This window comes from Microtus oregoni, unplaced genomic scaffold, assembly GCF_018167655.1.
Source record: "Microtus oregoni isolate MIOR12 unplaced genomic scaffold, Mior012 000038F_ref0000394, whole genome shotgun sequence".
NCBI classification, from domain to species: Eukaryota; Metazoa; Chordata; class Mammalia; order Rodentia; family Cricetidae; genus Microtus; species Microtus oregoni.
In genome coordinates this window covers 14,002,731-14,019,795 of record NW_024543097.1, presented here as the reverse complement: position 1 = coordinate 14,019,795, position 17,065 = coordinate 14,002,731, and the positions used below count along the sequence as shown (strand labels likewise).

At 43.6% G+C, this 17,065-nt stretch overlaps 1 protein-coding gene across 1 annotated transcript in view; it reads right to left on the bottom strand.

The window, feature by feature from the left end:
- The window catches only part of Fbxl17 (F-box and leucine rich repeat protein 17), a 490,002-nt gene that overhangs the window by 13,162 nt on the left and 459,775 nt on the right, over nt 1–17,065 (bottom strand). Inside the window, exon 8 of the mRNA XM_041631789.1 lies at nt 10,694–10,836. Within this exon, the coding sequence (XP_041487723.1) occupies nt 10,694–10,836 (143 nt within the window). The remainder of the gene's footprint in view (nt 1–10,693; nt 10,837–17,065) is intronic.

Here is a 17,065-nt window from a genome sequence, read left to right as displayed (position 1 = left end):
TGTGCTTTCCCTAAGGGCAGAACTGGAAACCAGGAATTCAATACCACCTGTATCTCTTTTGTTCAACATCAAGGTGAGTCTCAGAGTCCTGTTCCAACTGTTACGTAAGCAGCTTTCCCTTTCTCGTCCTATCCAAGGCTTCAGCCAGGAGCCCCACAGTGATGCATACATAACAAACATATGATACATGCTTCCTGATGTGGAATCAATTAAACTGTGTCTGTCATCAGGTACAGACAAGAACATAGTGGCTGTCATCCCAACTGATTATCAGAATGAGCAGGGGATCTCTTTAAAACCCTGGTGCCAGGCCATCTCCCAGGCAACCATATCAGTCTTTGTAAGGGATCAGTCTTTGGAGGCTCTCAAGAGAGTCAGATGCACAGCACAGGTGGAGGGAACAGCTGATTCCTACCACTGGCACCTGAGAGCAAGAAGTAAAAGCAACAAGTACCCACCCCTTCTGTGACGCCCTCCCCACTGCACAGACTACGGGAGCTGGAGAAGGGGACTTGGAGGCTATAGTCATCTTTTTAAAATATTCATTGCTGTGCTGCATAAAAGGTTAAATACGCCTGGGTGTCTCTTTTCATGCCTGGCATCAGGCCTCTAACTGGTCACCACTGACTTTCCCAGCAGCTAATGGAGAACAAAGGGCCCGGAAATGCAGTTCTCATATGGACTTAGTGCTTCTGCAAGGAGCTATTCAGGGTGCGAGAAAAGCCACCAAACACTGTGCAGTACCTTTAAAAGAGGAAACCTGCATATCTCATTGGAATCTTAAATGCCGCTTGCTAATTGCGGGGTCAGCTGGTCATGGAGCACACATGATGCAGTATGTTTCTGACACAAAGCTCCACTCGTGGGTGAGCTCTTTAAAGACAGAACTTGGTTCCTTGGTATCTTAAGACTGTGAAATGCCCGTGCAGGAAGGAGAGGGGCTGGGAAGAGGGAAGGCAGGGCAGGCATGGGAGAAGAAGGAGCAGGGGACAGAGTGAGAGAAAGAGAGAACACAAGCACAGAATTCCTGAGTGACGACAAACAAAATCCTCATCTAAAAATCCCAGAGCCTAGGAAGAGACAGACCCAGAGAATGCAGCGACCCTGAGAGGGGCAGCCTTGTAAATTCAGTCAGCTTTGTCAAATGCAGCCATTCCATTTCAGAATCGGCAATGATTGGACGTGCTATGCTCGCTCTGTCAATAGCACCACGGGCCTGGCTTCATGCTGTCTCTCTCCTGAAATGCAGGCTGCCTGTTAACACTAGCGCTGCTTCTATTCACTTGAATTAGCACAGGGAGAAAGCAGTGAAGAACCTGGGAGACGGGGATCACAGAAACGCCTGCAGTGTTAAGTGAGAATTGGGGCTTGCGGACCTGAAGCCTCTAATTAGAGATTAGTGTGACAGGAAGTCCAATAACCTGACTGTCAGAGAAAAAGTTAGTGACATTTTCATCCCTGGTCTCACCAAGCAATCTTCCACCGTGAAGGATGTTTCAAGCTGAGAGCAAGCTTTCGAGCCAGTCTTCTAGGAGTGATCATGGGCTTGATCAATGCTCCGGGCTACGCATTTGCACGGGCAGTACACATGAAAAACCAAAACATGGACGTAGGACACGGGGAGAGCTTGAGTCACCTAGAGGAGTCATCTGTGGTGTCCCCAATGCTTCAGCAAAAGAACAGCGATGTGAAAACCTAGGCCCTAATAGGATAATGAAGGTAGTCATAGTGGTAAGCACAATGTATTTATGGAACACATCTGGGTGTTTCTAAATTGAACTCTTAGAGCTAAGTTGAAAACATAATTGAGGGAGAAAACTCTCTACACCAAAAAAAAAAAGTTTCCTTTTGCGCCTAATGGTTTTCATTTCTTATGCTTCTCAGTTTTTAGGTTTTATTGTCATATGCAAAGGCTCAGAACCTGGTGATCACCAAGCAAGCACCTGAGGAAAAGTTAGCTTCCTAAAACTGTACTTTCTGCCAGGTGAGATTGAGAGGTCTGATCTGCTTCCCCAAACAACTGATTATCAGCAAAAATATATTCTGATCATATTCATCCAGAATCTGGGGGCTGAAGAGATGGCTCAGGGGCTAAGAGCACTGCCTGCTTTTGCAGAGGACCGGGGTTCAATTCCCAGTACCCACATGGCAGTTTACAACTATCTGTAACCCTGATTCCAGGGGATCTGACACCCTCATACCAATGCATATAAAATAAAGTTAAATAAATTATTTTTAAAAATCTGAAAATAAGTGTTTTTTTTTTTCTTTGTTTGGGTATGGTTTTGAGAAGCAGAACTGCACAGAAACCAGAGCATTCCAGGGCTGGACTAGCAAGGAGTTCAAGTGCAACAACACAGTAGGTGTCCAAGCTCTGTCTGGCTGTCCCACTGGCCACTCCCAGAATCCTCTACCTACAAGAAATGGGTATTAAACCTAACTCAGCATCTTTTTTATTTGGTTATTTCCTTCAGTCTAGGTACCTTTTTTTCCCCCCATCTATCAAATGGTTAAGAGGCAGTGGGTTCTAAATGTTGTCGAACTTGCTTTTAGCTATATAGTAATTTCATACGGTAAGTCGTGGAGACTTTGAATAAAGACAGCAACAAAAGGCTGCTATGGATGAAGAGACTACATATGATAAACAGAAGGCAATCCACACAGCCACCCAGCCTCTAATACATATTTGTTTAATGAGTAATGTGGGCCTGATGCTGGTGTAGGTCCTGTTTTAAAGACCGAGAACTTTCTGTGTAATGAGGATGAGAAGGGTCAATGCCTACACCTCAGCAAGTAAGAGCTAAGATTTGCTCACTTCATATGAGGGCAGTCCCTTCCTGTAATCCAGGGAATAGAGACACTGGGGGACAGGAGGGTGGTGGGAGATGGGAAAGTCAGCAGTGGTGATGGGGAAGACCGAAGAGCACCTCCCGGATTGGGATTTGCAATCATTTGACAGTTGCCAGGAGACGACAAAGCTGGAGACAGGGAGGTGGACGCTGTTTGAAGCATCATATCGGAGCCACAGTGAGGGTGAAACTGGAAAGAAAGGAGCCAGGAGAGAGCCAGGAGAACTGATCCTAGACAACCCTTTCAGGAGGTTTAACACTAGGGTGCCGAACACAAGGAAGAGAATGGGGAAGGGGAGGAGGGTGCTGGGGGTGAGGGGTACCAGATGGCGGCGGCAGGGCTGATGCTGGACCAATGTAAGAGTTTTGATTCAGGAGAATCACTCGGATGTTCTCTTAAATGAGTGGACAACAAGTTGCACAATAATCTAGTTCACGAGATTCAACTTGCCATTCTTTCTCAGGCTCCAGGGGCTGAGGGACGACTTCTTCACGTTTTCTCCTACCACAGTGACTGCAGTACAAAGTGAGCCCTCAACAGACATTTATTGATGACTAACATACATGACAGAATTGAAGGACAAAGGCTATGCTCTCTGAAAACCTTACGAACAAAAGAAACACGATTCTCAGAGGGTAAGCAGGGCAGGAGCAGATAGCTTGTCTCTGAGTGTTGGGACCTCAGTTTTCCTTTCCAATTGTAGAGAGCCCTCAGTCTCACAGGCTGGTGAAACCAGCCCTGTTGGTGCTTGGTCAAGGGTTAGTGAGCTGCCATTACCCCTTCTACAGCTAAACATTAAAATCACAATGCTATCCAGCCTCATTCTTTCATAGTATTGCTGAAGCCAATTCGAAGCCCCAAGGCGAATACTGACTGTGAAGCAATGATGCTGGGGGGGGGGGGGGGGCTTCAGGCAAACACGGCATAGGGCTACTGACTCTACAGTATTTGGGGGTGGGGTGGGGCTGCAGACGCTCCTTCAGTTTGTGGAAAATAAGCTAACGTTTTCATTTACATCAAATCCCTAACAAGCAGCTATTTGCAGCACTGACATCTTACAAGATCCTACCAGAAGTCGATCTTCTCCAGAAGCAAACCCTAGTCTTACCTGGATCCTGACTGGCTTTTGATTGGCAGGTCTTTACCGTGTTCAAAACAGAGTCAAACAAATATAAAACCAAGTGGTCCTCAAGGTTTTGCCTTCCTCTCTTTCCTTTTAATGAAACAGAATCCTGATGACTGAAAACACATTCTATTATTTTGAAATATTGCTGCATGTGTCTCAGGAGACTGTTTTTTGTTTTTCAGATCTTAGCATGTAGCTGGGTAGTGGTGACACTGAGCTTTAGTCCCAGCATTTGGGAGGCAGAGGCAGGAGAATCTCTAGTTCTAGAGTTTGAGGACAGACTGGTCTACACAGTGAGTTCCAGAACATCCAAGGGCTACACAGAGCAACCCTGTCCTGAAAAAAACAAAACAAAGCAAAACAAAAACAAACAAATAAACAAAAAACAACCCTAGCATGTGCATTTGTATTCAGAGCTAGAAATTATGATCCTGTAGGGCACATGATGAATCTGTCATATAAAAGATTTCAAAGTAGGAATGCACACAAAAATAAGAACAATAGTTATACTAATGATAACCAAAGCTAATTTTTATTTCTTGTGTATAGTGAACCTGACTTGTGCTCAGTGGTTTACTCTCATTTCAATTACTATTGTATGACCCTCTGGGGCACAAGTTATTATTGTGTTTCAGGTCACTGTAGGTGAGTCCGAGGCCCGAGATTAAGTTCTGAAAGGTCCTAGAGGTGGCAAAATGACAGAAGTGAAAAGCTAGCAGTATGGCACGGTGCTGACCAGTGCTGCCTGTTCCAAGGAGGTCCACACCAGTGTTTTCTGATTTAATGGCTGAGCTCGGGACAGGAGTATCAGTGACATTCGGCAGCGGGGGTAAACAGGATGGGAAGGAATGGAGATGGGAACACTTGACTAGAATGAGGCTGAGAGATATACCTCCGAGTCTCAGCCCAAGGCTTCTCCCTGTTCTATTACCAGGGATGATCAGGAGGGGGCTGTAAAATGTGTTTTAAAGTGCTGCTATGCAAAAATCACCTGCGGAACTGTTTCATCAGCAAAAGGAAGATGCTGATGTTTCAAGCAAAGACTTCTGCCCAGAGTTTGGAGCCCCTGCCACCTCTACCTCCCACCACCTCCTCTCGCCCCTTTTTTTGGCATGCAAGGTGGGCTGTGCAGTGACAGGTGTCAAGACAGGTTACACAGGGTAGGTCAGTCAGACCACTTCTGCCTTCGTAGAACAGAAAGCAAATTTTTTCAATGTATTTCTTTTTTCAGCAAGGCATTAATTTTAAATTTTGGCTCAGGGCGATCTGAAACCAGCCGTGCATACATAGGGGGATAAGGAGAGCCCGGCAGGTACTCAACTTTGTTTCATGGCTGAATTGCTACCAAAACAGTCCTGGACACAGTGCCCCACAAATTATTTTTCCCTTAAACTGATTTTTCCAGTTAGTTCTATGTATTAGTTACAGAACCGTCTATTATTTTCCCCATAGGGCTTTCCTGTTCACAATTCCTAAACAAGCTACTAAAACCCCCATTTTTTTCCCACAGAAATATTTTGGTTGTTGAGGCCTTCTTGTCCCATAATTGCCTTCTGAGAAAAGCAGTTCAGTGGTCAAATTTTCCTGAATTAACTTGGGCACACAGTACTGGGCCCTCTGTATCTTACGGCTGTAACCAGAGCTCTGGCTGACTGGTTCCTATCACTTGTTTTCCCCATTAGCCATTTCTCTGCCACTTAAATAAGGAATTCTTCGCGAGAGTCAGGCTTTCTTACATCCAAGAGAAATATCATAGCAAGCGACCTTTATCAAAATAAATCACTATTTCTCTCTTCAACTGAGAATTTCAAGAATTATGGCAGACAAGGAAGATGGTCTTGGGAAGTGAATTTTTGATAAGAAATGAATTAATTTGATTATTTTCATGCTTTGGACCAGTAAGAGCCAGCCTCCGCTGGGCCCCTGGCCTGCAGGCAGCTGGGTGATCAATAGAGACCACAAAGGCAGCCCTCCTCCCCCAGCAGCCTCCCTGATCTCTGCCTGGTGGACGCTTCACGCCTATGTAGTTCTAATTTATGTCAAGCAGCAATCAAAGGAATTCCAGGAGGCTTTGGTCATAGGACACTGGAGTGGACCTTCAAAGTCTATTTATGTCTAGTCCTGGAGTAGCAGGGTCCACACAGCCTTCCAGACACCTCTAGTGGTCCAGAAGACGGCAGCAGCAGATGGCAGCTACCTGCCTAATGGTGATGGGTGGTGGGGGGGGGGGGCAAGGCAGAGTGGCCTAAGGTATAAACTGGGGTACATTTTCTCCTAGTTTATAACTCTGCAGGAACATAAGAACTAAGCATTTTAAGTGAAAGCGTTGCCAAGAGTGGCTCCCTCAATAACGCTCTTTAATGATACCCCAGACGCTGGCATTTTCAAATCAAATGAACAGTGTGTAAAATTAGTTCTGCATGAAGTTAAAAAAAAATAGAAAGTGAAAGAGAGCTTTTAAAAGCTCCAGCATTTCTCCATCCAACTGCTTTTCACAAGGGTTTGGCATTTGAGAATTGCTACGTTTATGATGTTATTCACTGCTCATAATTCAGGCCTGTGTCTCCAAACTTTGGTATTAACACACACTGCAGAGGTTTCCCAAGCCAGCCAAGTTGCCTCTGGCGAGGTCTCCTTTTCTAGCCAATGCCATTCCATTGTGCCCTCTCTCTTCTCATCAACCTTGTTACCCCAAACCTTTTTCATTAACCTTGAACACTGCATTTCCATTTGCCCTACAGCTTTCCCATGCGCTTTTTTCCCTTTCAGTTTTGTTCTCTATCCAAATTGCCTTGTAAGAAATAAGGAAAATATCATAAGAAACAGATCTCTAAAGTCTAGAATTTACTGAAGTCGTGAAAACAATTTCTATGAACAAAGTCACCACTGACTGTTTATGGCTGTGGAAGCTAGAGTAAACACATTGCTTTTATTTCAGTCCCATCGATTACCTACGTACTTTTAACTAAGTCACTAAATAAATGTAAGTCAAACTGATAGGTGATTTCAGGTCAGCTCTAATTCCCAAGGTCAAGTAAGTCTTTGAACAGTGACTAAGAGCATAAGCTCCCCCCAATTCATCAAAGCAGTCTCATACAGCGTTTTCTTCTCTTGGTTTTTACAATGCATTAAAGTTTAGGAGATTATGTGGCGTCAGCTTCAAAACCTTTTAACATGCTTATCCATCCAGTCATCGGAAAAGCTACTCAGAGCCTTCTTAATGCACTTCCTAACTTTACAGCTGCGTGGGGAAGGCTCCAGTGGTTGGAGGGCTGGGGGACGCCTCCCCAGGACCCAGCAGTGTTGCAGCCAAACAAATTTACTGCAAATCTACTTAGACATTGATAATCCGTGTACATGCTTTTTCAGCTGCAAAGAATATGTTTGATCCTTTGCATCTGGGGGTCAGGAGAGGAGACAGAGAGAGATATTGAGATTTTCCTATAGCAAATAAAAGACATTTTGTTATGATTCTTATAACCTCTTAGAAGCAGAAGTAGGGGAAAGTACAAGTTTGGCTAAATATAGCCTCCAAATTAAATGTAAGTAGTACCGAATGAAACCTATATATGAAAGAAAATGCAACTAGACTCTACCCAGTCTTTCTTTTCTTGAGACAGAGTCTCACTATGTAACCCTGGATGACCTGGAACCAGCGTCTATGCCTCGTCTCTGTACCTCCCACCTCAGTTCTGGGACTAAAGGAATTCACCCCCAATACCCAGCTGACTTTGTGATTTCTAAGGACCAGAGAACTCCAGAACATGATGGAGAGACTTACAAACTCACTGACATGTCTCCCCAGCTCAGGGATCCTGCTGGCCACATTCTTGGCCAGGTGTCTAATTGTGTAACAATGAAGTCTCTTGGCCCTTGGCTGGCTCCAGACGGTGTGCCAAACAAGGTGGGGATCACTAACTAATGACCTTTGTTAGTGGTTAGCAGCACTGGTTGAGCTATAGCGACACAGTGGTACGCACCACTTTGGTTGATGCTTTGTTGGCTTGATGACCAATGTTGGGGACACACAGCAGATCTCCATGCCGTGGCCCTGCTTTTACTGTTTCTTATTTCTACTCCTGTTTGCCTTTATTTCTCCTTGCTAGTTTCTCAACCCACATCAGTGTCTTATGTTCATACTTTCTTCATCTCTGTGTGTGAGCAGATGGGTTAGGAACTTTACTCAAATGCAGTGTTCTGTGGAGACATTTGTTTTTTACCAGTGAAATGTGTAGAAAGTGATTATTGGTATCTTTCTATAGAACACAGAAGTTTAGATGTGAAAAATCTACAAAGGTATCTTCTATAGTTTGAGTATTTTATTTCCTCTTTAAATTTGCTTTCAAAATGTGATGTGATGTGTGTGTGTATTATATTCATAAACTCACATACCACTGTATGTTACTATGTCATTAAAAAGAATAGTAATTCAGGGTATTTTATATATGATTGACATTATCCTAAGTACTTTACATTCATTAATTTATTTAAATGTTCACAATTCTACAAGATGGGTACTAGGATAATCCTCATTTCACAAATGCTGCAAGAAGCTGAGCTCAGGACTACTCTACTATTAAGTGTGTGAGCCCATCTGAACCACGCTCTGGCCCAGAGGACATTCCCCTTATTATGGGCTGCTTTTCTTCTCCATGATCTGAACCACGCTCTGGCCCAGAGGACACTCCCCTTATTATGGGCTGCTTTTCTTCTCCATGATCTGAACCACGCTCTGGCCCAGAGGACACTCCCCTTATTATGGGCTGCTTTTCTTCTCCATGCAAATCTTTCTTCGGGTCTTGATGAGAATTTAAAGATGGATGACATAAAGCAAAATTGGAAATCTGAAAAACTACTTTAGTTTGAATTTTCCATCCAACTTTCTGTTCAATACTTTGCTTGCACGTCGTGTGTGGCTTGGAAATGTCTTCTGTTCTCATTGAAGCCCTCATGTTTGGCTCTGAGCAGACTTGAGTCTCAGGAAGCCAGACAGCAAGACTGAGCTCCTTGGGCTGGGCTGAACTGCAACAGGCTAAGGCCAGACGGTACTGTGTCAGAGGCAACAGACTCACAGAGCCGTCCTCTGTTTGAGAAAGGATGCAGAACTGAACACAGAATAGACTGCAATCCTTAGGGACACCACTAATTGCTATGACCTCTCTATCTCATTTTGCAGTAATTTGTGCTTTTATTTAGTCTTTTTTTAAAGTCCAGAATTCTTAAACTTAAAATCAACAAAATGTTGCTTAGCCTAGGGGATGGAATAGTGTTCTAAACTAAGAAACAAGAACATAAATGGTTGTAATTTGTATCTGAAAATGAAGCTAATTTTCAAGGTACAAACTATAAAGAGGACAGGCTAGAAAGAGTGGCTCTAAATGCATTCACTTTGGAGTCCTTGGTTGAAACAGCATGGGTTTTTGATAGATGCTGAGGAGCTTGCTTATCACTGTTTTGTATTTCCAGAGATCTCCGCCTATTGCGGACCCTTTAACTGTAAAGTGACAAGGTTAGCATCAGCATCCTCTCAGCCAGCGATGAGTGTCGAGGGAGACTTGCTCCGGCGGGTCTCAGTGCGGTTGCTAAGATACAAAGCAAGTAGCTTTCTGCGCTGGGCTAAGATACAATATAGTCTCTAGAACAGAACCAGCAAAGGTCTAGAGCAGTTGAGATTTTAAAACCTTGGAAACAACAATTAGATTTATTGTCAAAAATGACAAAGCACACAATGGATTTGGACCACTGTGATTTTTGCCTCAGATTTGTCTACACTTAGAAAACGTAGACAAATACATGGCCTTTGAGCAACATGTTTGTCTAATTTCAATTCGTGTGACAGATTTGTCCCTACTCATTGCAGAAGTGGCACAGACATGTAAACTGAAGAAGATGCCAGTACTTTGTTAGAGCACATCTCGAGACACACCTTTTCAAAGCAAGCTGCCTCTTGGCTAAAGGCTGCCTCTGGCACTTTTAAGAAATGTTGGAATCATATGTCAAAGACTTTGGGTACAGAGCCTTGTTCAGGTGTCTGAGATTTCTCAGCCTTTACTTGGCATTGCAAATAAAGGACTAATTCTTTGATTTGTTATAGGAAAATCATGGAAGCTGCAGAGGAGAGAACATCTGCTCAGGGCTGAGTGGGCTGCACAGATGCTCTCTGTTTCCTTCTCCGTCTTGTTAGGTGCAGTCCCATTTCTAAACTCATGCTCAGTCCCTGACAACGGACGGCTCCATGGCACTTTGGCTGGGCCTCTGGGGACATTTCACAGCGTGCGATAGGAGAGACAACCTGAGGTGCAGGGAGACACAGACTGGCTCCTTCTTGCCTCAAGTGGCCAGAACACACATGTGTGCAGAAATGAAACGAACACTTACGAAAAGCCAATTTGACAGTTTGCTGTTACAGGAAACTTAAACTCTAGAATTTCATTTGTTAAACCGTATAAATCGCGGTTTGCAGCAGCCTCTTAAATTCTGCTCTGTGAATTTAGGGATAGGAAGCTAAATTCTACGATGATACCACGTGATTGCCTCCTCCCCTTTAAGTACAAAAATCCATTATTAATCAGAAATACAAAAATAATTCCTGAATACTTTAGCAAATCAGGGCAAAAACCACATGGCTAGCAGTGTGCATGGGCATGTAGGAAGGAATATGGCATTAAGCTAGTTACTATAGCAACTACATGCAGAAAACAAACAAGTCCATCTTACTTTATCACATCTCATCAGTCCCAAGTATCTCAGGGATTTGCTGCTCTGTGCAATCAGGGTGGCTCCTTGATCTGTGATTTCTTTACACCATCCAACGTCCACTGTCTCTATGGTCACGCTGTATCGCCCAATGGCGATCAGTGCTGCCAGGAGGAAGAAAGAAAGTCTTGACATTAGCAGTGTTAGGGAACCTACCTCCCACCCATGATTGACTACGGCTCATCTCCTCACTGAACCTGTTCCTGAAATGCTGTGTGCAAATGAATGTTTTATAAACTAAATTAAATTTGAAATGCTTTAAGAAAGCTTGCCCTATGACAAACCCTTGTGTGCGGTGAATAATCATTCTGTAATTTCCCTGGCATTGAATACAGTCTTTACCAGTTCACTCACCTCAAGGTCACCTATACTTTCAAGCATTCATATTTGCAGGAGACATAAATACAAGTAAATTATAGATGGAGCATTATAAAAGTCCAAGTGCTATCTAAATTTTATTCAAGGTAAAAAAACACTGACCACATAAACACCATTTTGAGGTGTGTTATATTACATGCAAATTTCTTTTATGAATCAGTATAATTTTTTCCAGCTGTTCATTACTTGTAAAATATAAGAACATATACTACTTTTCACATTAGTTCTTCTTGGGCTGTTGGGAATTAAGAGTATATTATACATATAGTAGAATTTAATTGGTGCCAGGCTAAAGTGCAGCAAAGGGAATGTATTTGTTATGGCAAATTTCCTTTTCATATCAGAAATCTTTCTATCCATTTATAAAAAGAGCCTGCCATCTGAAAACCATGACATTATCTCTGATGTTCTTGGTTCTTTATCCCTGTACCACTACTAAAATGCAGATGTCTATACTAGAGTAACAGAGGTACTTTAGTTACCCCTGAACAGCTCCATAACCCACCACCCTGCTGGAGCCACCAGTCAGCAAACGGGGCTCTCTCCAGGGACTTGTATGTGGTTTGATAGGTGAGTATGGCTCTAACATTTATGAAGCATAGAAAACAGATTTTAGTACCTGCAGCCAGAATAATGTTAAGATGTATTATCTGTGAATGAAAACCTTGATGCCAATGCCACAGACATTAAAAGGGAAAGAGCAATTGTTTGCTAGTTATTTCCTTATTCCGATGACACGGTTTGACTTCTGGAACCATAGAGGTGGGAGGTATTTTCTAAACTGTGCTGACTACATTTAGAAAGCAGAATAAATTTCTCATGTAAATAAGACAACCCGGGAAATATCTCTTGGCAAAACTCCGGTAACCATCTCAGTGATTTGTTTTGTTTTGTTTTCTTTTAAAACAAAACAAAAAACTCTTATAACCAAACCCAAGGGTTCCTGTAACACAGTACTTACAGGAAGCCAATGTTTATAGAACAATAGCCATGATCCCAGTGTCTTCAATTAAAAATACCACAGAGATTTTTCTTAAGTTCCTCCTAACACCGGTATTCATTAACACTTTCCAATTGTGTGCATGCATGTAACAGGAGTAGCAGCAGAAAGGATATCCTACACTAACCCCACAGGGTGTCACTGGAACCATGCTGTACTGAACCAGCCCTGCCCTTGGCTGGCCCTGGGATAGCTGGCCTGCCCCTCAGGGGAAAGTGGTCCCAGCCCTCACCACAGGTATGTACCTTACCCGGGCAGCACACTAGAACTGACCCTGTGGTCAGGGGTGCAGGACTGGAAGTGTGAGAGCAGGAGAGCTGGTCCCTGACCCCAGGCAGTGGCATGGGTGAGGGAAAGATGCTCCCCCTCCACCTCTTGCTACCTGTGGAAGGCGAGAGAGCTGGCCCCAAGGTCACCAGAGGGAGAAAGCTCACCCTGCCCCACACCAGCTACAACACACAAGAGAGCGGGCCCTGCACCTCACATGGGCAGCACACGCAACAGAGCTGGCCCTGCCCCCTCACATGCCCCTGCACTGAGTGTGTGTGACCTGGAGAATCAGTCCTGCTCCCTGCTGCAGGCTGCACTGGTGAGGCGGCTGACATAGTGCTGAAAAGCTCACTCAGGACAGTGACAAGGAGGGAAGCTGGCAGGTGACCAACCCAGCTGCCACCCAGGCCCAGAACCAGGGCTATGAGTTTGCCCACCCTAACACCCACCACATCTATGAACTGCTGGCACACGTGAAGAGGATGAACCTACAAGGTATCCAAGAGGAGCCCCAATGAGAGCCCATTATCAGGCCTGCAGCAGAAACCAGAGGCCTTGGGCCAGGCCTATGACTCCAGTGACTCCTGGCAGTGAATACTTGAAAGTCAAGACGAACGGACAGGCTCAAGGTAACCTGTGCGACACAATGGGCAACACTACAGCTTCCACGACAAGGTTCTTCTCCCTTCTCTTTCTTGTTATGTTTGGTCTTTGGTTTTTCTTTTAAATTTTGTGTTTTTTTCTTGGGGGGTAGGGGACTGCTGCAAGGGCAGAGGTCAGATCTGAGGGGACAGGGAGATAAGTGGGATTGGAATGCATGATGTGAAATACACAAAGAATCAATAAAAGTTAACAGAATAAAACAAAACTGATTTTCTCTGGTATTGGCATCACTTTATTGGTATCCTGAAGATTGCCTCTGCTTAGGGAAGTAGGCGGGGCTCGAATGCCATCCCTCCCAGCACAGCCTGTGCCTACTGTGCTGTTTACAAGATGGAAATGCACAAGTTGAGGGAGGCCCCAGGTCAGAAGATTGTGAACAGCTGTTTCTCTGAGACTTGAGGCTAGAACACAAGAGTCCTGAACTATCAGAAGAGGGTAAATCAAACGATACAAGGCACTCTCCCAGGCTGCCATACAAGCAAATAAGGAGACCACAGCAGCTGCTGACCTGGTCTGAGAGCCACTTGTGTCTGGAGTTTTCCTTTGCTTTTTTTCTCCCTTGTCCAAATTAAATCATATAATAAAGGCAGCAACTGTGGGTAACTCAGGGCATTTGGTTTTGGTTTTGGCCTTGCTCTGTTTACTGAAGTTATGCTTCATCTTCATTATTTTGACATAGCTCATTTCTTCAGTGAACCTCATGAGTGCTAAAGCATTTCTACCAACAGCTTATAGACTACCTTCCATAAGTCAGGTTCTGGACTAAGGATTTCTGGCTAAGTATCTGATTTAACCCTCATAGTAAGCCTGTGGAGTCTTATTACCACCTCAGAGATCAGCAAATCAAGTCACCTAGAGATTGAATAACTTTCACAATGTGTCAAAACAGTAATGGTAGGAACAGTATGTGAAGATGGGAGCCAGCACCTCGTCCTGTCTTCTATCAGATATGTCCATTAGAACCACAGGGCATGACGTCATTCTAACAGGTGACATCCCAGTGGTGGAACTACCATGTGATGTACTGAGCCTAGGTGCTGGGGATACGGACAGAGCTCAAGGCTAGTTTAGTGGATGTGAGGGTAGGTTGGGTGGCTGAGAATAAATAAGCAGTCACAGTACCATGTTAATCCATCTCTATCCCTACTTCCTTCTCATTTTCCATATCTCATGTTCAGAGTCACCGCCCAGTCATTTATTCCTCCTGGGTACAGCTTTCACTTATTTGATGGCCTACCTCTCACATTAGAGCAATGGCCACTATGCAGTGCAGTATGCCCGGCACATGCCCGGCACAGAGCAGGCTCTTAACCATGCTATAAAGTGACCCTCTGCGGGGGAATGACAGAGAAGCCTTCAAAGAAGAGGTCACCTGGGTCTTAACAGACAGCCAAGAGTTCTCTGGAGAAACAAAGGCAGGCACAATGGCAAGAGTTCTGGATGGGAAAGCAGCCTGTCCAAGGGTTGAGGGATGAAAAGAGAGCACGCAAGTAAGTCTATGTGGCCACGCATAAACACACTCAAAGTGGCAAGAGGCACTGCAGAAACATTCCGTGAATAATGACAGATGCTGTGGCAAGACACAAAGCCTGCAGAGCAGGGTCCTCAACAGCACGAAGCTAGTCTCGAACATACAGCTCAAAACAAGTAAACGTGTAAGTAAACTCAAGTCTAACTGTCACAAGTGTTCTACAGAGGGCAGACTGGTCACTATAGGAATCAGTAACGACAAGATGCAAGTGCTGTTGGGATACCAGCTGGACCTGAGGTATTCCCAATGGAACTCTCCTTAATCCCTCCAGGAGCCTTACAGGATAACGAGCATTTGAGAGAAAAAGAACTCATGTTAAGTGGTTCACAAAGGCTGGATCTACCCAAGAGGTACAACCTCCTCCCACGCTGAGGACATTTTCAATTGGTTGGGATGGAGACTAAGCCTACTCTCTATGACACTATTTAAGACCTAAATATTATAGCTTAGGGATGGCCAAGTATTTAGCCTCTGTTGATAGCACTGGCTTAATGGAAAGCCTGATTACTATATCTATATCTATATCTATATATATGTATCTCTTAAAATATATAGCATCTTTGACAACTTCTTCATTGTAGTTCATGAGCTAGCTGTGAAAATGTAATAAAATCTAACTTAGGGTTCACCTCTAGCCACTGTATTTAGTAGATACCTGACCTCAGGGTGATATTTAACTTTTGTGAAACACAGCTTCTTCATCCAGATAATACAGATATTGACTGTATGTCTCATCTACTTCACAGGATCAAATGAGATAATGCACGTAAGGACTTTTTGCTACATAAATGTCACAGCTTGTTTGGAGTTTCTGCAAGTCATACTAGTGAGCAGTTGATACGCAATGGGAAGGCCTGACTCGAGCCCAGTGGTGCAAGTCTGAAATGCAAACTGCTTGAGAGGCTTGGTCAGGAAGGCTGTACGCTCAGCCTGGCCTGGCCACACGGTTCACGGCTAGCCTGGACAACTCTGGGAGAGACTACCTCAAAACTGAAAAGGCTGAGGATATAGCTCAGTGACAATGCGCTTCCTTGGAGTGAGTGAGGCTCTGGACTCTAGCCCCCGTGCCACAAACAACGTCGTGAGGCTAGACAAACGGAAGGCTCCGAGAGCACTGTGTTCAGGCTCTGCATCACTGTGAAGTCCTCGACTGCACGCTCTCTACTGCTGATCATGGATGTGTAAATTGCACCTGTGTTCAGAGAACTGTAAATGTAAATATGTGATTGCTACTTACATCAGGGGCTGGTGACATACCACAACAGTATTTGTACTGTTGAAAAAATATGCAATACTAACTCCCTAATTCCAAGGAAATTTCAATACTTTTTTAATGTGCTAAATGCAACTAGTCAAGAAAGTTACATTCTAAGAAATTTACACAAGCTAGTAGTGATTGCTCAGTAATTTCTATGTTCACAAAGACTAAATATTAACCTGCACACCCAGAGGTATATAGAGAGCTGACAGCTGAGTGCAAGACTGAAGTACACATGCACTTAATATTGACGAAGAAATTCCACTTCGAGGGTTCTACCTAGAAAATGTAGTTCTGATAATAAAAAACCTACCTCTGCCTCCCAAGTGCTGGGACTAAAGGCGTGTGCCACCACCGCGCAGAAAATACCTCTTTTTTTTGTTGTTGTTTAGGATTTTCTGAACTATTGTAGTACTTTACATCATTTCCAAAATAAATATCAATATGGAGAGCTCAAAGAGGAATACTGTCACAAATGAATCCAACTGTACTGAGAATGAACAGCACAACCCGGTGAACGACACAGCTACAACATGAGATGAGAGTTAAGAAATAGTTTGCTTTGGAAACAACGTTTTGACTGGATATTAAGATCATGAATTAGCAATGCAACAGCTACTTTCTGTGTGATCTAGGACTATTAGATTATGACAGGCAGTCTTTTTACTGTTAAAGCAAGGAGTCACAAATAGGGATAGCTGGAAGATGTTTATAATGAAGCTCCTTGCATTGAACTGGAATCTGAGTTATCTGGACGAACTCACGTTTTCAGAACAGGTGATAAGCACGGTGGATGAGTACGCCTGCTTTAGCAAGTCTGTGCATATCCTTGGTACTTCTTGCTGGGAGAGCCTAGGAGCTATTGCTATTATCTGAATACCATTCATCAATAAAAACAGCTTACAAGAGAGGTGACTTCTTATAAAAAGGATTAGAGAAACTAAGTGTGGAACATCTTATGACATTAGAAAAAAGAAGTATTAAAAGGAATGAAAGTACATCAAAAGGATAAAGTATCTAATCAGAGAGAATAACAATGGTCAAAGCTGGAACAAGATGATCACAAAAATAAACACAACAGTGTTGACTAATGATTTCTAAAAAAATATATCTATAAATCCATAGATATAAACAAATAGGCATAGATGAACAGCCCATCCATACAGAAGAGTTGCATTTAAATAATGTAAACCAATGAGAGAAATACAGAAATATTATTAGGCAAAGACTACA